The 22,263-nt window shown below is 35.5% G+C and overlaps 2 protein-coding genes across 5 annotated transcripts in view; both read left to right on the top strand.

Annotated features, from left to right (window-relative positions):
* RPS6KA5 (ribosomal protein S6 kinase A5) overlaps window positions 1-13,920 on the top strand; it is an 85,871-nt gene extending 71,951 nt beyond the window's left edge. For all 4 annotated transcript variants that reach the window (XM_068946804.1, XM_068946806.1, XM_068946805.1 and 1 more), the window contains 2 exons: window positions 733-896; window positions 1,887-13,920. In XM_068946804.1, the coding sequence (XP_068802905.1) occupies window positions 733-896; window positions 1,887-2,126 (404 nt within the window). In that variant the 3' untranslated portion in view covers window positions 2,127-13,920. The remainder of the gene's footprint in view (window positions 1-732; window positions 897-1,886) is intronic.
* A 7,805-nt stretch (window positions 13,921-21,725) lies between these two features.
* The window catches only part of TTC7B (tetratricopeptide repeat domain 7B), a 145,691-nt gene continuing 145,153 nt past the window's right edge, over window positions 21,726-22,263 (top strand). Inside the window, exon 1 of the mRNA XM_068946802.1 lies at window positions 21,726-21,862. The gene's annotated coding sequence lies outside the window, so the exon portion shown is untranslated. The remainder of the gene's footprint in view (window positions 21,863-22,263) is intronic.

Raw genomic sequence — 22,263 nt, 5'->3', positions numbered from 1 at the left:
TTTAAAGCAGAGTTTTCCTTGTATGTTATTTCCTTACTATTATAAGGAAACTTACTAGGCTGATGCTAGGTACAAGTTTTAAATACTGAGCTTTTGAGGGCGGGAGGGGAAAAAAGCATTACTGCCATCTTTTCCTTGGGCTGTGTTTTTGAATGAGTGTATCAAGGCTACTGTATTTCTATGCTGTACTTTGTGTTTCCCTTAGGCATTCTGAGCACCTAATTAGGCTTAGGCATGAGAGGGACCAGTCTTAATTCTACCAAGATGGAGTTCTGAGTATGCATGTGTAGAAGCAGACTTGTAAGGATTTTTTTTCTGGCAAAAATGTAGGCTTTAGAGTTTAGTGGATCGGGCTGATTCTGAAGATTGCTCTCTTGAACTTCATCCTAGGTATGTTTTAAGTGAATAAATCCTTACGTAGTTCTGTGCTCCTATGAAGAGAGGTATGAGTTAACAAACAGTTAAACATATGTTTAAATAGCAATTGCTTGCATTAATGAGTCTTCTGGAGAGGATTTATTTATTTATTTTTTTTTAGAGCATGTACTGCAATGATAGTTTAACACTGTGTGAGTCTTATCTAGGATAAATATTGGCATATCTAGGATAAATACTGTCATGACTCAGTTACCAAAACAATGTACAGAGCTTTCTTAGAGATTATTGTTTAATCTATTAAAAGATGATCAGTAATAGCTCACAAACTAAGATTGTATAATACATTTCTACTAGGACTCCTGACAGTGGATCCAAACAAAAGAATCAAAATGTCCAGTTTGAGATACAATGAATGGCTCCAGGATGGCAGCCAGCTGTCCTCCAACCCTTTAATGACTCCTGATAACTTGGGCTCTTCAGGAGCTGCAGTGCATACATATGTCAAAGCCACTTTTCATGTAAGTTCTAAGGAATGTTATGTCATACACTAAAATTTTTTAATATGTTAATCTAAATTTTATGTTTTTTATTAAACATAGTGTTTGTACTTTGAGTTCTGTGGTTGCTTGTAGCTGCAATTTTTTCTGTGCGCGTAATGTTTATGAGTGAACACAGTGAAAAGGAGTGATAAGGTGAATTTCTTGAAAACATGTATGCTAATGAGGTTTTGGGAACTGAGAGAGAGAGCCGTTAATGTTAATGAAGTAACTATTAAACTATGCTGTTTTAGAGAATACATTAAAAGGTCTTTAAGGTTTTGTTTAAAAAGAAAACTTCTGTTTAACTTAAGTCACTGAATTTTTTTTGTCCTTGTGGTTACAAAATCAAGGTAAAATTTCTGGAGTATATCTATTTCATATTTTTAATTTCATGAATACTTTTTTAGTGGATGTGATTGTCTACCAACATATGTTTACCAAAAAAATTTAAATTGTAACTGTATTATACAAATGTGATATTGATTCTCATAATACCTTTTAGCAAGTATAAACTGAAATCAAACAGGTTTGTGCTGAAATACTTATAAGGGTTTATTACCAAGAAGAGAACAAGAAAGCAGTAGTTAGTGCAGAGGTTGCAATAATGCGAAATGATTTTTGTTGAAAGAAAAATTAAAAGTAAGTTTAGTTTCTGAAAATGTAATCTTGAATGGTTTTAAGGCTTATAAAAATATTTCTAAATTAAACGATGGAAGATGCCAATTAATTACATTAGATATTATTCAAATACAGATAATGACAACTGGCTCTTAAATACATATGAAGACCAATAAAATTATTATTGTAGTTACAATGAGAACAGAAGAAATCTGGGAAAGTCTATCAAGAAATCGTAGTATGTGTTACCATAGAAAATCATAATAAGCCTAAAGCCCTAAAATGTCTTAAACCTCTTTAAAGCAAACAAGCAAGCAAACAAACTTAGAATAACCTTTTATTTTTAAACAGGCCTTTAACAAGTACAAAAGGGAAGGATTTTGTCTCCAGAATGTTGACAAAGCACCTCTTGCAAAGAGAAGGAAAATGAAAAAAACCAGTACAAGCACAGAGACACGTAGCAGCTCCAGTGAAAGTTCACATTCTTCTTCTTCTCATTCTCATGGTAAAACTACACCTACAAAGACACTGCAACCAACAAACCCTACAGACAGCAATAACCCAGAAACCATCTTCCAGTTCTCTGACTGAGAAGCAGAGAATATCCTATCTTGAAGACTTAAGTGTTTATAAACCTGGTAGTAGCTATATTGTCCTCTCCCACCCTTCCTCCCTGTGGCTTACAGGCTACAGGAATATGTCTGTTGCTTTAAAAATGTATTTCAATCATACTTCTTAGCTTTGTATTTGAATATGTTTGTTTTTAGCATTAAGTTTGGTATCACTGGATATGGTATAATACTATTACACAACCAACATTGTACTCTCTTAGGGCTAAATTACTAGCGTGCAGTCAAGCTCAAAGTAAGGAGCTTTGCTGCTCATGGTACAGCTTAGTGGAAGATTGTTTCTCGATGTCAAAATCTTCCTCCCAGTTTCCTCCCCGCTGTTCAAAGAAAGAAATGCTCCTTAAAAGGTATAAATTTCTTAGATCTTGTGCTTTTGCCTAGCTATCAGAAGAATGTCATAGAATTTGATTCTTCCTTCATGGAAGGAGTCATTGGTACAGTGCAGCAAACCAATATAGTGCTTTAAGACTATTTAAATTTGTGATTACATTCTATCCCATTTATTTGAAATCTAAGGACAAAATGAAGCATTATGGAACTCCTTTTGTATTGTTATTTTAAAAAGTTACTCCATATATCTTGTTTTAAACAACTGGGAATATAATTCTTAGATATTTCTTTTTATTTATTTTTTTAAACATCTAGGGTAATAGATGTCTAATAAGGTGAGGTGACTAGTACTGTGATACAATATTTTTTTCTACTTTTTGAAGTTATTAACTTTTAAAATGTTTTGCAGATTCTAAAATGTAATGATATAACAGAGAAAGTGAAATTTCTTATTGAGTGCTTTGGAAAATGGTCACATGTTAAAATATCTATTTCGAGAGTAAACTATAATTTATATTTTCTTTTTATATTTACACAATTTTAAAATACTGAGTTTTTTTTTTAAATATGCAAAAACTCCGGTTTCAATACTTTGTTATTATAGGGTCCATACGAAATGTATACCGAGTTAGAATTTTGCCTTGTGCAAATGTGGCAGTTGATTTAATAATTACTGTAAAGTATTAGAATATATTTTTTGTTTTTGCACTTTATAACATCAAAATGAGATGTTTTATAATAAAGTGCACACAGATCTTTATTCCTACAAGGTGCTGAGCACTGCTTTGCTGGGTGGAATCACCTGAAGGTCCACCTTATTGGTGGTTGTGGTCATTGTGAAGGAGACCTCTGTACTTTGCAGGAGTGAATCCCTGTATATTATCCACTGTTTTCATTCCTTACTTTAAATTGCAAAGCTCTTTCTATCTTGCTTTTACATTGTATGTAACAAATACTAGACCTGGGCACCTTGTGTAGTGTAGTTATTAACAACTTATGCACTGGGAATACTAAAGGGAAATTATATTGAACACTGTGCTTCACAACTGGTTCACTGTGGTGCTCTACAGTGACGTATTTCCTACTGTGATAGTATAGTATGTACATAACTGTTTGGAATCATAAATGTGACAAACATTATCAGCGATAAACTGATAAAAATTAAATTGATCAGCATATTTTATAAGTTTATGGAGAGCACTTTTATTTCTTGTATTCTCAATGACTAGGGATAATTTAAGTGCTAAAGACGACTCTAGTTTTGCAAATACTTTTGCATGTGAGTCCACTGAAATCAGAGAGACTCATGGTGAAAAGTTAAGCATACGCATAAATTTGTGTGATGGAAGCTGAATTGAATAGGATATTTTGTTAATAGCTTGCTGTATCTTCAAGTAAACTTAATCCAAACCCTATGCAAAAAAGGTTATAGGAATTGTTTATATTGATGGTTTTATTTATAGAATGACATCAGATATCAGTATTGATAAATACAACACGTCCATGTTTACAGGGATTGTGTGTATCAAAATAAGGCTTTGAAGCCCAGTATGTTTCTTCTATGTTTCTTTAATATTGATAATGGCATTCTGAGGTTTGGGAATTGCTCATGTGAATTACTTTACTACTTTCTTGATGTGAATGTCAACAGTAATTGCAGCATTAAGTGCAGGTTGATGTGAATATTGAGATTTGCACTGTTTATGTAGTAGTATATTTAAAGATCAGTATATGTGCTAATAACGCAACCAGTTTTAAGTGGCTGGTGTTAAAATATTGAAAAAATAATTGTACATGTAATAAACACAGGTTTGCTTTCTGAATGCTTTCTTTGGAAGTAATCTCAACAGTGAACATGGCTCATTTGTAAAGAAATACCTTCCCTCTCCCCAATAAACTTACTGTAAATACAAAAAAAATCCACAATTAATACTTACTATGCAGACAGTTCAAGTGAATTGTGGGGGGGCAGGTTGTGAAGTTCAGGGGTTTGCACCATAAGGAGTTCTTGCCATGGAGTTGGTCTTCTTCAAAGTAGATAAAGCAAAAAAACCTGTTTGGGGGTTTGATTTCATTTAGGTATGAGAAGGTTTTGAGTACTAAATGGATTTGGAATATTGTGACCCAGCGGAAATAAATTTTTAAAGTTAGAAACGTAATACAGTTGTTTCCCACTTGGGAAATTTAAACTGATGCCTTTTTATATCTTTATAGAAATTCAATAAAAATGAATAAAATATTAAAAAGGCATGCTCACACAAGCTGCTAAATGCTAGCGATAATAGCTATATTATATTGTCAGATTTTTTTCCATGCAGTTTCTCACAGTTTCTTGTGAGACTGTAATGAGATTAAAATGGTTAAAATTCACAGTAATGAGTATACAACACTTATATGAAAGAAAGCTATTATACAAGAATGTTTCTGTTTTCTTTTTGTGCTCTAACAGTAGTTATTAAAGAAAAATTCAAAAACAGGATAATGTTTTTGGCATGGGTAAGTATATTTAGGTGTTGACTTGTTTGCTTTGAAGCAGTTGTCTGGGATGGCTGAAATGAGTATGACCTGTAGCCTTTCTACTGCCTCCAGATAACAGAGCTCTTGAGGACCTGTGTGTGAGTCTGAGCTGTCTATATTTATAGATAAATGTCTTTACATAAACAACTACCACTCTCCATTCATATTAATGACTTGAATTTCAAACTACGCAGCTTAAGAGCAGTTCACTTGTTTTGCAGATGTCCCTTGCAACAGGCTTGTTACTCTTGGCAGAAAAATGTGCTGTGTCTGCTAAATCTGTTGCCCCTCCTGGTGCTCTAGTTCATATATAATAGAAGACCAGGGACTTTATTTTTCGTAGTTGTATCACTATTCCAAATCTGAAATGTACAAACCAATCCTCATTAGCACTATAAATTCTTTACATTGGTCTGGTAAAGAGATATGAGACTGTAAATTATGCTTATACTCCGAGTAAGTTTCCTTCACAGTGCTGCAACAGTCAAGCAACTTTAATGTCCAGTAATGATATCTTTCTACTACTGTCAGAAATGCAATGTTGTCAGCAATATTGTAGGCAGTTTTGTTTGGAAAAAAATCAAATTTCTTATCAGTACTAATTGAAATAACTATGTATGGTTATTTATGTTAATCTAATCTTAAAAGTACTAAATATTCTGTTAGTAATTCTTTGTAATATTTTTAGAAATACAATTTTAATAATTAAGAAGTAACTATGGAAAAGGGTTTGTACAAGTACCAAGGAAGTAACATGACTTACTGTCATGACTTACTGTTCCTCTGACTTAGTGAAATTTCTACCCTTTATATAAGAAAAAGCAGCTGTAACATTGTTTCTTCATAGAAGGGCCCACGCATTTGGTATACATATATTGTTTACTACTACGAAAAAGAACATGATTAAAATACTTCATTTAACATTTTCTGGGCTCACATAAAAATATAGTATTGTATCAAACTGATTGAGGCTTGCAAGTTGGCTTTGCTGATTTACGTTTTCTTTGTCCTTATCCATGGCTGCTTTTCTGAGCAAAATAATACCAGCACAGCCATGTTCTCTAGTGCTCATCCAGGAACAGAATGCTTCCTTGGCAGAAGACATTCACAGAGTGATCATGTATGTTGTGTTAGTTTTGATGAAGTATTGTAGAAGTATCTTATTTTTAATATGTATATATGTTATGTGCATGTATGTAGGTGCTGTATTGCACATGTCTTGGCCTCAATTTAAAATAGTCTGCATTATTTTAGGAGAACCTATACTTGAAAATGAGTTCTCAAACCACACGTATTCAGAGGACGAGGCAAGGGCACTGCAGAAAAGGAAGGAGGTTAATGGGAAATCAGAGATGAGGGGCTTCTGGGGAGAGGTTTTCTGTGGTAAATGTTCACTATTTTGCTTCACTATTTCCATGCGCATGTAACACTCACTGATACTGAATTGCACACTTTGTTACCAGTCGCCCATGCTACCCATATTTTATAACTCTACTGATCTGTGTGTGTACGTGTACATACACACGTATGCTTATCTATCTATGGTATTTTTGTCTCTTCAATTGGAATTTTTTCTTATTCCTTAGGTATTGTTCCAGACATTTTTTACCAGGTTGGTGGTCTTTCTGTTCTCTTAATGTTCTCTCTTCCTGTACACAACAGCCTTTCTCAGCACTGGTTTTTACATTGAGTAACAATTGTATTTCCTTCCTTCAAGTTGAGATATTTGACTGAATGCTCTGGATTGAGAGGACGGGAAATAGCGTGGCTGCTTCTGCTCTGCAGAGATCCAAGCCCCTTGATCTTTGTCGACCTTTGAGAAAAGCTTTTCAATTTATTCCTTAGAGTGTCCCGTCCCTCCGTCCCTGTGGGTCAGTAGAAAATACCAAATGCAAAGAAAGATGGCTAGCTTTCTTCTGCCATCTCTCATTTTTACAAATCGCTTGTTCTGAACTCCCAACATCTGTTAAAGACCCATATAGAAAAAGAGGTTTAGGAGTCGGAGGATGATTCCTGCAGTTCATACTAGTGAATTAAGTGATGCTCTTAACTGCACAGACCAGCTTGAGCAGTCTTGTTTATTGTGCCCAGAAGCAGCAAGAGCAGAGAATGGAAGACAGCTGAAATAATGTCAATTTGAAGAAAGTAAAGCTAATGTTAGCTTCAGAATATATAGTAGATGAAATAGGGCAATGCTCTGAAAACTTAAAAGCTTAATATTTAAACTAAAAGATAGCACCCATGGCTAGACCTTCTGTGGGGCTCATAGCTTAATTACTTCTAGTTTCTAAGTAAACTCTTCCTCCTCTTCTGCTCCATCTAGAATTTTATGTCTCAGTAATGGGACTGTGCTACTACACTAAATTCCCACATAAAATGTCTATTTTAGAGCCCCAACTACATTTGCATAATCTTTTAAAGGAAACTTTTTTAATTGGAATATGCAGGAATATCAAATCTAATATTTCATGTAGAAAACTTTTGGAAGTGTATGATTAAAAAATGGGAAGGCTTATTTTATATACAATATATTTTTTGTAAACAGATCTTGACATTTTCTGCTAGCTCATTTTGAGTTAAAGTTCATTGTTCAGTGTTTCAGGTAGGTTATTTATATATTACTAATAAGAGCTTCCATTGTCACAAGGAAAACAGTTTTAAACACCAGCACATTGCCTGTTTAAGCCGCAAATCAGACATAATCTTGGTTTATTTAAACTTAAGTTTAATGTAAACTTTAAGGACATGCATTCAAAATTTGTTTGAAACTTCAGTCAATTAATACTGCTTAAAACTGCGTTTCCTTTCCAGATGTTAAACCAAACACCTTTTTAAATGAAAAGAAATACTGAACTGAAACAATTTACTTTACGTAGTTCTCATACACCAAAATAACTTTTTTCAGAATAGGACTGTTCCTCTGAATCTTCTATTGTAGCAGAAATAATTTTCTCTTGAAAAATGCTCACACTAAATTGAGTCAAGGCTATATAAAGTAATCATAAGGGAAAATAATTGTTACTTGTTCAAATCACCATGGTATGTTTCTTTGTTATTAAGTTATTGTATCCGTTGGCTTTTAGACCCTGATGCTCTCTGCAAACCGTATTGGAAAAAAGAACAGTTCTTCATTTGCAAAGGTGCTTATGAAATCTGTTCTTGGGTTATAGCCTGGGCTCTTGTTTTAGTTGAGGTGGAACCCACATATTTTGAAGGCCTTCAGGTTTTGTGTGATGGAAAGTGGAGTTTCCAGCTGCCTGGGAAACAGTTGTAAGGATTTCAGCAGATGAGGTGGTTTGGGCTGATCCAACAGCTTAGTGTCACCTACAGGGGCATTCTTGCTCCTTCTGGCAACATGCTCTACCCTTTTCTTGCTTGTGGTGCTTGTCTCATCTCTCAGCCAGCCAACAGGAGGAAAAAAAAATATATATATTAATTTAGGTGAGGAATGTTGTTGAAAATATTAGCACTGAGAATAAAAGGCCTTAATTGATTAATTACAATGCAATATTGCAAAATCAAATATGCTGTGGTTATCTTTAAAGAAGAGGATTCAATTTAGAAGCATTTTACTTAGACTGATTTTTGAAAACTATATTATTAAGAGGTATATAAAGGAATCCATACTATTCACACACAAAATGACTTTTTAAAATTAGCAACCAATCTAGCTATATTCACAAAATTGATGCAAAGGCCTGCTAACTTCTTTTGAAATGCAAACAATAAAGCAGAGAACCACACTCTCTCCTGTGCTGGCTAAGGAACTGTTCAAAAACCCATCACAGATGAAACTGCAAACTAATTGCAAACTTGCAACATTTTGCATAGTACAAAGATAATTTTACTTCTGTAAGCAAATCATGGATATTTAAAATTTACCAAGCTTCAGAAAAAATTAACTTCTTAAAAAAAATTTAAGCTTCTTAAAATTGGTGTCTCATTTATGTTCACCTGATTTGTCTTTTTTTTTAATAATTAGTTCTCTTAGTGTGACTGAATACTTGATTTGGTAAGGAAGAGAATCTAAGGATATAGGCTGAGGCCCTGTGAAAACCAAAAGTCGTCTGCTGGGAAAGATAATAATTTTTTAACTAGTTTAGTTTTAAAAAAAGCATTACTGGTATATACTGATATAACTACATAACTATTAAGTTTTTATCAGTATTTTATACTGATTAAAATATACTGATATAACTACATCTACGCTAGTCCAGTTTATATCAGGGTGTGACTTTGTAAGTGACACATTGCACTGTGCCGAAAAACTTTCAGATGTAAACTAGACTTTGGCATTACAGCAAAGGGAGAAGGAGAAAGCAAAACGTTTGTGTTTAAAGACTGTATGAGGCAAAAAAGGGGCAATGCTGGAGTTTTTCTCAATGTTATGCTGGCAGAGGGGACTAGGAGGTAGAAGAACTATTACATTGTCTGAAATAACTTACCCTTTCTAGGAACAGTCTTTGTTCTTTTCCCCTTTAAAATGGGTACAATAGTGGGGAAGTGAAGCTGAATTAATGTACAGGAGCACTACGTACTCATCTCATACCAAGCTTTTCTTAGATGTCTGGCTCTCATCCTTTGCATATCTAGCTCAGCTGTGCATAATAGTTACTCTTTTGAAGCTATGCGTACTCAAATGAACAGGGTCACACTTAGTGATAATGTTAGTTACACAGTGACTGTACCAATTAGAACTGAAAGTGCTGTATCACTGCAGCTTTTAAGTTCAAATATTAATACTGTTGAACTTCATATATATCCCCATGTTAGTCCATCAGAATCAAGCCCTGGCAAGTCACTCTAGTTAGCTTTAAAGTTGCCAGATTTAAAAAAAAACTTGAGGTCTGTTTTAAAGCTAACACCAAAGTGAGAACAGGCCTTCAATCTTAACCTAGTATAAAAATGAATAAAACCTTGTCATTGGCTTTCACTGTTGATAGACTTACTGAGATGCTACTGCAGCAAATTTTGACGTTAATGAATATCTTTATTGTACTGATCTTTCACCTGTAGAGAAAGAAACCTCCAAGATTCTTTTATTTCCCATCAGAATAAAATTATCTTTTGCTCAAGTCCCAGTAGAAGAGATCATCTGTAATTGCTACCCTTTACCTGTAAAGCTATAGAGGAAAGAAATAAATCAATGATCTGAATTTTGACAGCCGCTTATAAAGCGGCATGCTGTATTAATTTGCAGTAGGTGGAACAAGGTGTGCTATGTGTTGTTTCAGTGTGGGCAGGGAGGAGGAAGAACAAAAGAAATGGGAGGAAGGAGCTAGTCCTACTGTGTTCTTTGCCTTGTCATGATTTACCAGACGTTCTGGCTGCACTGCACAGAGGATCATTTGAAGTCCCCAGAGTCTCCAAATTCAACTTAAGATTATTAAGAAAAAAATAGATTCACCTGTCAGCTTCTTTCTTGGACAAAAATATTGCTGTTTTCAAACTGTTCAGGTGGCAACATGTATGTTTCCAATGTTGATTTCCTAAAGTCATTGTGTTCATAAATGTCAAAATTTGCTGGCGTAACTGCCAACTATCAACAGATTGGTGATTTCTTTCTGACAAGTGTGCCCTTATCTAAAATTTTTTGATCACATCAACAAACAGCCAAAAACCTTGTGGTGAAAGTTTAACAAAAGGCAAGATGAATAATTGTTATGAGTCATTTTACCCAATATAAGAATATTCAGACAATGATTAAGGATAGGGTTTGGATTTTGGATGTGGGAAAGTCAGAACTAGAAGAGAGGATCATCCTGTGAATGTGATGGTGGAAGAAATTGAAGAAAGCTGTTTTCTGTAGGATTGCTCAGAACTCGTCACAGATTTGCAGAGCCAGATGCCAGCAATCCTGTCTTCTCCAGAGCTGTGAAAGTTGAACATGCTGATCTGGAAGATGGCAAGCCCAGTCCATTGTTAACCAGTCCTGTTGGAGCCATCCACCAGTTTAGGAAAATCTATTGTTGGAGTTTCTGTCTTGGAGATACTTCCCCTTATTTGTAAGCCTTGCTAATAAGCAGGAGGGAACGAACAGCTGCTTTGGGCAAATCAGGCTCTCTAGCGGCTTTGGAATAGTAACTGTAGTGAAGTTTCTGATCTTAGTCATGCTGTTTTCTTCTCTGGGCCATGGTATTCAGAAATAGGAAGGGATTGTTGTTGTTGTTGTCCAAAAATGTGCGGTTAACTGCTGTGATGGCTACGAAGTCACTGCAAATCAATCTCGAGAAATGTATGGTTTTGTCATTATGTACAGTCAGCCCTGGTTTCCCGTAGGGGAGATTCTTGCTAGAACTGCCCACGGTGTAGAGCTGCAGCATGGGTATCCATTCCCCTTTGATACTTAGCGATCTGCCTATCTGTTGTTCCTCTGCCTCTTGAAGCCTTACGCTAGGAACTCTCATCACAGAGAAGAACACCTTAAAGATAAGCTCAGTATCTGAATGTTAGGTAGACAGTACTTGGTATCAGGAGGAAGGCAGCGTTGTAGGTGATGCGCAGGACCTGACTGCCTATTACATTCTGCACAACTTCTATGGCACTAGGGAGAAGTATCTGAACAAGTTTCAAAGACAGACTGACAGACTGTTTGGAGCAGTCAGAGCTTTTACAGATCTCTAGCACTGTCAGGAGCTTATTTTTTAAGAACATCATGAATATGCCTATATACTTAGGTCCTGAGGTGTTATGCCCTCACTATACCTTTAAAAAAATGCATTTCTAATATTTGTGTTAAGTACATTGTAACATTGGGTTAAGCATGTTTATACAGACTACTTTCTTTAATTTTTCACTCCCCATATTGTATTCTTGGTTCTGTTGCTTTCTCTTGATCCTTTTCTCTCTTCTGTTTCTCTCTTTGTATTTACGTCCTTCTACTTGTCCTAAAGGTGATGCATAGATCTTCCTGCCCAAAAAGAACTGTAGAGTCAAATGTACAGAACATGCAGAAGGAATAAAAATATGAAGGAAGCCAATGTAACAAAACCATCCCTTTATCAGAAGTGGAGAAATGCATAGCTTAATGTACACTAGCTATTGAATGGGAATCTCTTTCATTAGACAGCTGTTAACATTTGCTAAATGGAGCGTGAAGCTTTAGGAGTACAGAAAAAAAATCTTGTATTTGAGAATGAGTAGAAACCAAAAAGTGCAAGCTCAAGTAGCACCTTCAAATTCAGATCTAAACGTTCTCTGAAGAATAGCTGTCAAATTTGGCTGGCTTGTTTGCCTTTAAGTTCTTGAAGTGGGATTTGGTCAGAAACGCACAGGAGAGACTTGCTTGCTTTGTCCTACACATGTGAAACTTCTGAAGGTCAAGAACCCATACCTGGAAGCAGCAGGAAGCACTGAGAGGTTGAACACTGGCAGTTGTTCCCCAGAAACATTGCTCGTTATCCTCATTTTGAACTGAAGATGGAAAGTCAAACCCCACAGAAGGGACAGTTCGTATCTGTCCATAATCAACCATAGTCACAGCAACATTGTTGCTTCCTACTTTTGCTTTTATGCTCCCAAACAGCTAATTAAAAAGCACATACATTGTTTTCTATTCTAAATAGATGTTATACAGGTTCTTAGGTGACAACTTTATTTCCCTCTAAGACTAATCCAGAGCAGTTTTTTCCTGCTTTTTTTAGATGGCCACTGGTCTATTTGTACTTAGCTGCTTCTAAGTTTGCCTCAGGTTGCCTCAAGTATTGCTTCTCATTAGCTCACGAATTTATTTTTAAATACTGAAGAGAGATGGAAGCTTTTTTTCTTTCCTTTTTTTTTTTTTTAAACTTCCAATGAGTTGAACCCTTTGTTTTAAAAATGGTAGCCTTCGCAATTTGGCAAGCAATACTGATTCAAACAACTGTTTGAGGTCATCTTTTTACAATCATTAAATGATCAGACTACTAATAGAGGAGTGAACTAGAACTTCTGCTATTATGGTATTACAGCAAAGGCCTTGCTTATCGGTTATTCAAAGGTTGTGGTGCTTGCTTTCCTCTTTATAGCTGTCAGCAACAGACAGGCTGAGCTATCTGACCATCTGCTAACCAGTTGTGGTTGGTTTTTGGACAGACTGTCAGAGCTTGGTTATGTTGCATAAGCTGATAGTTCCATAATCCCAGTTTTCATTCATCTCCATTTAAAAATACTTACAAGACAGTTGTGAAAAATAAATAATATATACTTCTCTGCTATCAGTACAAAGTCACAGATAACTGTTGGTGTTATAAAATATTGGTTTTATTTCTTTGCCTTCTTTGTAATGTAAAAGTCCAGAAATACAGAATTTTTATAATCCTAGAAATAACTGGACCATATTTTAAAGTTCTCCTGTGATATTTTGAAGTTAAATATGACCATGAAATACAACTTTCATAAACATCATTACACAACATGGTAGTAAATTCTAATGAAAATATGAAATCACTTATGATCAAATGCATTAAAAGTAGCATGACGCAACTCTAGCACGAAGATTTGTATGAAATAATCATCAGTAAGAACTTTTATGTTTGATGTCTTTGATAAAGCACACATTTTATTTGTGATATATGCAGACATCTAATAATGGTATTCACAAACATACTGAAATGCTCAAAATAGGTGAGGATCGAAGCTTTTTAGGGTTTCTCAGAAGCCTTGTTTATGTAGTTGTTTGTTGTCTGTGCTTATCCCGATGACAGAAGTCAAGTAGCTGAGAGCCATCTTTTTAATCTGCAGAAATCCTCCAACTACGTGCTGTTGCGTAACACTCAGCTGACTTAGTCATGTTTATATATTTCACGATGATGATGTATGCACTTTGATATGCATCGAAAATTATGTTGTGATACTGGTTTGATCTTTTCATTATCGTAATATGAAGTATATTCAGATTGAACGTACAAATAAAAGCAATTGTTGCATCACCTAGTAGTCTGACTTCCTGTGTAGAATAGGTATCAAATTTAAAGCATTTACTCTTTTGAGCAAATAACTTTTTGATCAATTCATACTACCCAAAAAGCAGCCGGTCTTGGGTTTTTTTTGGCTTCATCAAGAGGTGAAGAATCCACTGCCTCCTTGGTATTTGACCTAAAAGTTAATTATCCTAACAGCTTTAAAAAAATTCTAATTTCCTGTGTAAATTTGTTTGGCACAGGTGCTTATTTTATTTTCTAATAATCTATTTGTAAAATCTATTTTCTTTACCTGAAGCTTAATTTCCAAAACCCAAAGCTAGTATTTTGTTAGCTCTGCCAATTATTGTAGTCAGAGATGGCCTACTGATTGACCAGGTCTCTGAACTCATAATTGCTGTACAGAAGTAGTAGCTAGCACTTCTAGTATGGGGTCCACGTTTTGTCAGCTCTTCCCATTTCTACCTTTTTCAGGAACAGGTCTTGGAATTTGCCCCAGCTGATCCTAGGAGGCCTCCTCCCCTCCCTGCTAAGACCAAGATTTTGGGATGTTGTAGTATAACCTTGTATTTAATTTTCCAGGATTTTCCCTTAGTCCTATTTGGCTAATGAGTGTACACCCTACCACTGTCTTCTGGCTTCCTTTTCCAGTATAGGCACAACTTTAACACTCTCCAAGGATGTCTCTGACGTTCCATGAGCTATTCAGGAGGGACATGATCAGACTGAAGATGACAATCTTTTGTTTCTGGACAGCTGTATGCAGATTCTGGGTCTATAGATTTTTAAGACTTCTCTCCAGTTACTAACATTACTGTAAAATCTAGTACAAACACATAATTCTGGTTCTTCCCAAACACAGAGCAAAAGTATTTGCTGACTACTCCTTTCTTTGTATCACAAACATTTTTATTACCTCTGGCTAGTAATGGACTGATGAGGTTGCTAGAATTTTGACATTGTCTTTATCCTCAGCAGCTGCTACAGAGACGAATTCCCTTAATGTCATTAGTTTTTCTTAGCTATTTGTTGAAATACACGCAACATATAGCATATATTTCCAGAAATATTTTAAACTGTAACCTGGAGGTTTATAAACTTTCAGAAACGGTATGTAGTTTTTGACTCCCTCTGGTGGTCTAACAGAGTTAATTGTCAAATTTAACTGTGCTAATACTAGCAGTAACAAGGAAAACGTCTGAATGCAGTATGACATTGTAGATGCTTAAATTTCAATCGTTTGCTCCAGAAGCATTTAGATAGCCAGGGGAAAACGATGATGTTTATTACTAATAAACATAATTTGTACTGCTAGAGAGTAGTTCGGAATTTTCCAAAACAAAATTAATGAAAATGTAAAGCTTTTTCTTCTACATAACAACTGATTGAATATAGGAACTGATGAGAAGTAACTCAAGCTGTTGTACCCTTCTGCATCAATAACTTCAATGTCAGAAGCCCTACAATGCTTCAGTGAACTCACTCAAAAGCAGTGGGTTAATGAAAATGTAACAAGGTTAGCCTGCATCTTTCTAAAAATACTTTTTTAACCCAGAATACTTTTATTACCCAAGATACTAAAAGAACTTCTGGCTGTTATTTGGATAAATAAAACACCTTTATTCCTTCTGAAAATGTGCTGTTTCTTACATAGCTTGTAGTCCTAGATCTCAGTTCCACAGCTATAGTCACATGGAAAGATCTTTGGGCCCGTGTTAATCAATGGATGCTTGTCAGTGTCTTCCAGTTATCTTGTCATTAGTCTGTGGCTACAGCTGGAGAAGAGTAATTTTTGCTTCATGTGATGACTACGTCTGTGGTTGGTTAAGCTGCAGAACAAAGATTAAAAAAACAAATACCAAGTACTACTGTTTTAGCTTATATTTATAGCTTTTCTTTTTTTTTTTTGCTGTTTTTCTGTATTGGATATTATTTCAGAGCTTTTAGGTACCTACAAATGGATTATCTGAGTTCTTATTTAATGAACTTTTACACTTTTTTTATAATAAAAATAGGCATACACTGAAGAAAAACCTGAATCATGTTTCTGTTAGCAATAAACTTTTTCAATAGTAGCTCCAACTATATCTTTAACGTTACCGTAATTTTCTACAGTCCATTCAGTAATAAGAGGAATGCATGAAAATCAAACAATTTAATACCTCAGAAAACAAAGCTTTTTAGCAAGCAATTTTTTCTTGGAAGGGTACTATAGCAGATAAAATTTTGCCATTTTTCTAATAAATTTTAGCAACCCAAAATAAAGTTTCCTAATAATTCTCATCTTTCCTATTTAGCAATCACAAAATCATTTTACCTTGTAACTAATTTAGACCTGATATTGATGGCTTCTCTTATTTGACAGAGCAGCAACTTACCGGCAATGTAATGGTATGTCTCTGTATACAGTTGTTGCACAATTAGTAATTAAGCTTCAGATATAAATATTCACATATATAGTCAGCCTATCAATAGTAGTGAAGTGTTTTCTCAATTCTGGGAAGTGATGTTGCTTTTCATGGTTTTTTTATGTATGTAAATGTATGTATTTGATGCAGAAGATATTTTTGGAAACATTACAACAAGTTTAAAATCCAATATGATAAAAATTTGGCTCAAACAACGTGATTTTTAAAACACATTTTCAATTGAGTGATAATCTTTTGTTGCCCTTCCCCATTTAGCATGAAAGGCCTTGGAAAGTATCTCTGCTGGAGTCTGACATTTTACCTTTTGCAGTTCCAGTTCAGGAAAGTGGTATGAGTCCATTAGTGGGCAATGAAATAGACTGCATAATTACATACGCATTATGCATCTGTTTTACAGCAGTACCTGCTGCTGAAATAGATGGCAATGTAGAAAAGCTAATAATATTTTTCATTTGTTGGAACTAACTCCCTGCGTGTTTTACTTTGTCATCAGTTTTCATCCAGATATTAAAAGGAACTTCTTTGCATGTCACAACTGATATGAGATAATTAATAAAAATGTAAAAGAAATATGTAGTGAAGGAGATGTATAAATTTGAAGATTGCACCATGAACACCTTTTAAGAAGGAGTTTTGCGTAAATGTTAACTATGATTCAAATTTGAAGTCTCCATTTTCTCTGCAAGACTCTTAACGGTTTATGCCACTTTATTCAGCCTCTGGTTAAGTCATCATTTGCTAACATGTAATGTGTTTAATTTGTATGCTACCTCTTGCTCTGTAAAGAATTTGAAAACTTAAGAAATTGAGGGGATGAATAAAAGCTATTCAGGCCATTATAGATCACATTAAAAAAAAATTCTAACCTCTCAGAAGGTTAGGATTGTAATGAGGATTGTAATTTTTTTAAAAGTAACTATAAAGACTAACATGGTCATAATTTTTTTTACTTAATGCTTCCATAAGTGTTAATAGCAGTTTATGTACAAACCTTTAGATGGTAACAATAAATAGAACCTTACTGTGACTGCCTCAGTCTAGCTGGGCTAGAAAAAAAATCAACTTTTGGGAAATAATGGGCAGTATTGGCTCATCTGAAACTATTTTGAAGCCTGAATATATTACTGTATCTCTCTAACATGACCATGTATATACTATGTAATACTTCTTTTTCTTAAATGCTGTTCTATAGGTTTTATACAACTGTGAAAAATAATCATTCGTCTGATTGTAAAGGCATGAATTCTTTTTCAAGGATCAGTTAGATTTCCAATTAATAGAAATGTATGGAATTAATTGAATCAGTTTGAAAGGAGCAAACTACAAAATCAAAATGTCCGTTGTGGAGGAAAAAAAATGTGCTTTCTAGGTTTGCCTGAAATGTTTTTTGTGTTATTTTAACTTTCGAACAGCAGTAAGAGCTTTGTTGTTTACAAAATAATGTACATTCACAGATGCAACTGTTTTAACAAAATAAGCTTTTCTAAGTATAAAAGAGCTTTTAATGCTGAAATACTTTAATATAGTTTATCGCATTTTGTATATATGACTGTACTCCTCACTCTGAAACTAGGGCATAAGTTTTATAATAGCCATGTAGTCAAGTGTTGACTTTATGGATACCGTCAATTCTCCCTTTAGCTCCCCTTAAATTGGATTTTGATATGCTTAAAAGGAACTAAGTGTCACTGAGAAATTTTCTCTAATAATTTTCCTATGAACTGTACTTAGTTTCATAGAGATTATTGACTTTGGTAGGAATTGAGAACTCTGGAGTTGCCTAGTTTCACTAGCAGTGTTTTGCTCATTTAAAAAATGACCTTGGTCCCAGTAAAACTTTTGCTCCCATAATGCATATGGGTTCTGTGCTTCACTGTAAAGAAACTACTCCTCACATTAACACATTTTGGCCTGAAAATTTTTTGCACTTAACATTTGAGAAAAATGGGAGATAGGAGTTAAATGTTGAATGTGTTACGTTTTAAAATACAAATAATATTTGAATTGCGTCTCTGATCACTTGCAGTAGAATATGTTTAACAATAGAGATTAAAATGATGTTAATTTGGAATAAAAGGTAAGAAACTGGTAAAATAAGAACTTGTGTTGAGAAAAGCTTCTCTTTTTAATATTGACTGTTTAGTTCTACTTCACAGTACGTGGAGATAAAATAAGGACCTACTTTCACGCTGTTTTCTGTAGTGTTACGTTTCCATCAAAATCCTTTTCCTTCTGTGATGTATGTTATAGCAGCTCAGAAAAAGTAAACATTATAATAATCAGGACTTTGATTAGCAGCTTTAAACAAACCCTAATGGAAGAAAAAAGAGCAGTTCGTTGTGCCAGACTAAAACTAGAGTAATAGGTACTTTTTCTGTAAATAGTGAAACAACAATTTGTGTTATGCCTTGATAGCCTTCCAGACAAATTGGATTTTAAACTTGGATTAGCCACGTCTCATCTCAAGGGCCTCTATATAAAGGAATTTTCCTGTCAACTTTGCTGAAGACAATATTTTTTGAAACTTTTTTTAATAAAAGGAGGTTAGAACAAGGGTGCCGCCTCAGCTGTGAATGCTGTAAGAGCCCAGAAACTAAATCTAGAATAAAACCCAGTGATGTGGTTAGTTTGCTTGCAATTTTTTTGCTCCTGTGAGTTATTAGCATTCTATTTGCATGCTGTGATTAAAAATACAAAGTAGTATTGGAGTTTATTTTCTGATCCCTTGTTACAGAATGTTTAACATCTTATTAGAGATTCAAAAGTTGTTTATACTTATTTTAAGGCAGTATTGTCTGTAACTTTTAAGCTTCTTCCAGTTTAAACCCCTCCCCTGCTATTTGTTTTTCATAATTCTGTATAGGATACTAGTGCAGAAAACTCATTTCACTTAATGAGGTTTATTCTCCAGTTTACTGAAGTACGAAAAGTACTGTATTAGTATGTTCCTGTGTACGAACAACTATTGCTTCTTCATACTTAGCTCATGAAATTGCACTGAACAATTAACTATTATTTCCCTTAATACTGCCCTGGGTTTAAGGAGATGGTGGGTTGAGTGGGAGGGATGGTATAAGCCAAAAGAGTTGATTATCAATACATTTTAGTTACTTGTTCCTGCATTTTAATTTTCCATGGTTTTCAGAAGCTATGTATCTCTACGTATCTTTTTCTAGCTAGCTAACTCACCTTATAAGCAGACTTTCTATTTCTAGCAAAGGCAAGCGCATGTGTGCTTCAGTCCAGGCTAACAGCTAACTGAATAGGGCATTTCCAGAAATCACCACCACCTTTCAATTTGAAATAAAAATGGTAAGTAACAAAATATATGCAGGACCAGATTTATTTTCTATAACATTTTAATGCTATTCATTACCAATTTGCTATTGTAGATGATTATGGGTAATCTACAATGGTATCTTAGAGTGGTCTTAGTTATATGTAAGTTTTGCTAATGTTAACACAGGTTTCCCTAACTGTTCTAATCTATTTTCAAATATACTAGTTGCTTTAGCACGGATGTTTCACTTTATAAATAGTAGCTGCTGAGACAATAAGCCTGAACTATTATGTAAATATTTTAATTCTATTCTTTTGCTGGCAGCTTTTACTAAAATGATGTCTCATCCGTGCTAACAAAATGTGTTTTAAAATTCTTATGAATAAATATGAATAATCTTCACAAGCCAATTAACTCCTTTGGAAACTTGAAATTTTACTTTTTGTACTCTCATGTCTAAAAGAACTACTAGTTATTATCAATGATTTCCAATTATTATTCCTTTGCTGCCTCAGTTTTAATTTAATCATCTCTCTCCAGTGAAACATCATTCTATAATCAATTTAATCATCTCTGGATCTTCTGAAACCCTGCTTAAGCATAAAAAGCTTTATCATAGGCTTCTCTATTTGCTTTTGTTGCAGTATTCAATCTTCTCTCCTCTCCTGTAATCTACTTTATCTTTTAAAAGCTGTTATGTTCTGCTATTCACTTTTTAAAATCTGAAATAAACTTTATTTGAAATTGGACTGTAGCCAGGAAGTGCTGTAACAGCAACTTGATAAAAAGGCAGGTTACATTATGTGAATTTTGTTGTATTAATTCCTGGTGCCATTGAAAGCATAAATTAGTTGAAACACTCAGAGACTGTTGATATCAGTCATAGAGTTGCTATAGCTGTGATAGTCTAAAGATAGAAGCAAAGCAAGGTCTGTAGGTACTGGATCTCTTATCTCTCATTTAGATTGAGTGACACAATCAGGAAATAAATGGACAAGTCTTAGTCACACAAGGACTCGGTCTCTTCCTGATCAATTAATGATTCAATGGCAACTGTTGATTTCCTGTATTTAAAAAGACACCTCCTTTCTCTGTCTTTCAGCTGATGATCAAAACCAAGCAAAACTTCGGAAAGTATCTGCCCCTTACGTTTGTGGCATATATGCACACACAAAATAAAATATATTAAATTCTGTTACGTGGCCAACCACTCTACGAATGGGCATAGCCCTATCAGGTTTAATCGTTCTGTTTATACAAAAGCACATAAAGGTGACTGGTGATAGTGTTAACCTCCAAAAGTCCGAAGATCATAATTTATGGGTTTTGAGGAATAAGGAGAATATATTGCTCTTATGGGTAACAGTTATGAAATAACGATTGACTTGTCCCCGACTGGCAGTGTTAAGTTTGGCCAGATCTGACTTCCGAGTTTGTGACCTTGACATTTCTGGGGACTAAAGAAGCACATGAACTACAGCAACAATAGCATCTGTTCTGTATCTTCAGACCTGCAGAGAGATAGTAATCCTCACAAAGCCCTCTGCATACGTGTTGGCCTCACAGACTTCTTCTATCTGTGGACGAAAAGAATAAATTAATTGCAGAAGTCCACACTACCACTCACTGGGTGGAAGAAGACTTTTAAATTCATATTCTGAGTTCAGTGGATTATGACCCATTCTGTTCTGTCAACAAGCTTCATGCTTATTTTGGGAAAAGTAAATAGCCATCTGAGAGATTTTATCTTTAATAGCCTTGGTCTTTCTGGTGCATTTTTTCAATGAAAATCAGTCACAAGTTGTTTTTTCTGAGGTAGGTACAACGCTGTGAAACTGCTGTACTTCTATACGTGACACAACATGTGAGAAAGATGCAGGATATTAGGGGAAAGATGGTTTAAATGAATATTTTTATTCCACCTCAATGTTGGAAATGCGTTCACTTTCTCAACACACAACGAAATAACGTTACTTGGGAAAGTCCAGATCTTCATCACGCGCGCTGCTGCAGACTCTGCTTCCTCGGCAAGGAGTAACTGCAGGCTGCAGCCTCTCTTCCGGGTACCCAGGTCTGAACGAGCGTAGCCGGTCACTGAGAGGCACAGCAGCCAAAGTGCCGTAGGACCTAAGTGGAAAGAAAAGACAAAAAGGAGAGTGTCTTGAAATGCATTTTAAAAAGCTAGAAAGACTGTGGACGACATAGTTAGAGGTGCAGGAAGGAGAGACTATTTACGGGCAAGGTGCGTTTCTGTGTTACAGCTTTTGGAAAAGGGTGAAAAACGACCTGATGGAGGAGATGCTCACGCGCCGGACTGCTGCTAAATCAGACTCGGAACCTTCTCCGTTTTCCTGCGAAGCCGGCAGGTCGTTTAAACACGGCGCTGCCCCAAGGCTGGACGCTCCGCTCTCCCAGCTCTGCCCGGCACCAAGGAGCCGCCCGGCCCCGCCACCCGCAGCACCTTCCCCTGCACAGGCCTTCGGCAGCTCCGCTCCTCTGCGCCGCCGCCGCCATGGCGGCTCCGCGAGGCGGTTCCGGCCCTCGCTGCCACGGGCCGGGCGCCACGCCGCGGCCGGGGTCCCGCCTGCCGGCGGCCGCGGCCCTCCGCCTTGGCTGTTACTCCCGGGGCGAGGACAGAGCGGC

Source organism: Struthio camelus, chromosome 5 (genome assembly GCF_040807025.1).
Source record: "Struthio camelus isolate bStrCam1 chromosome 5, bStrCam1.hap1, whole genome shotgun sequence".
Classification (NCBI taxonomy): domain Eukaryota; kingdom Metazoa; phylum Chordata; class Aves; order Struthioniformes; family Struthionidae; genus Struthio; species Struthio camelus.
This window is presented reverse-complemented; position numbering and strand designations above follow the sequence as displayed.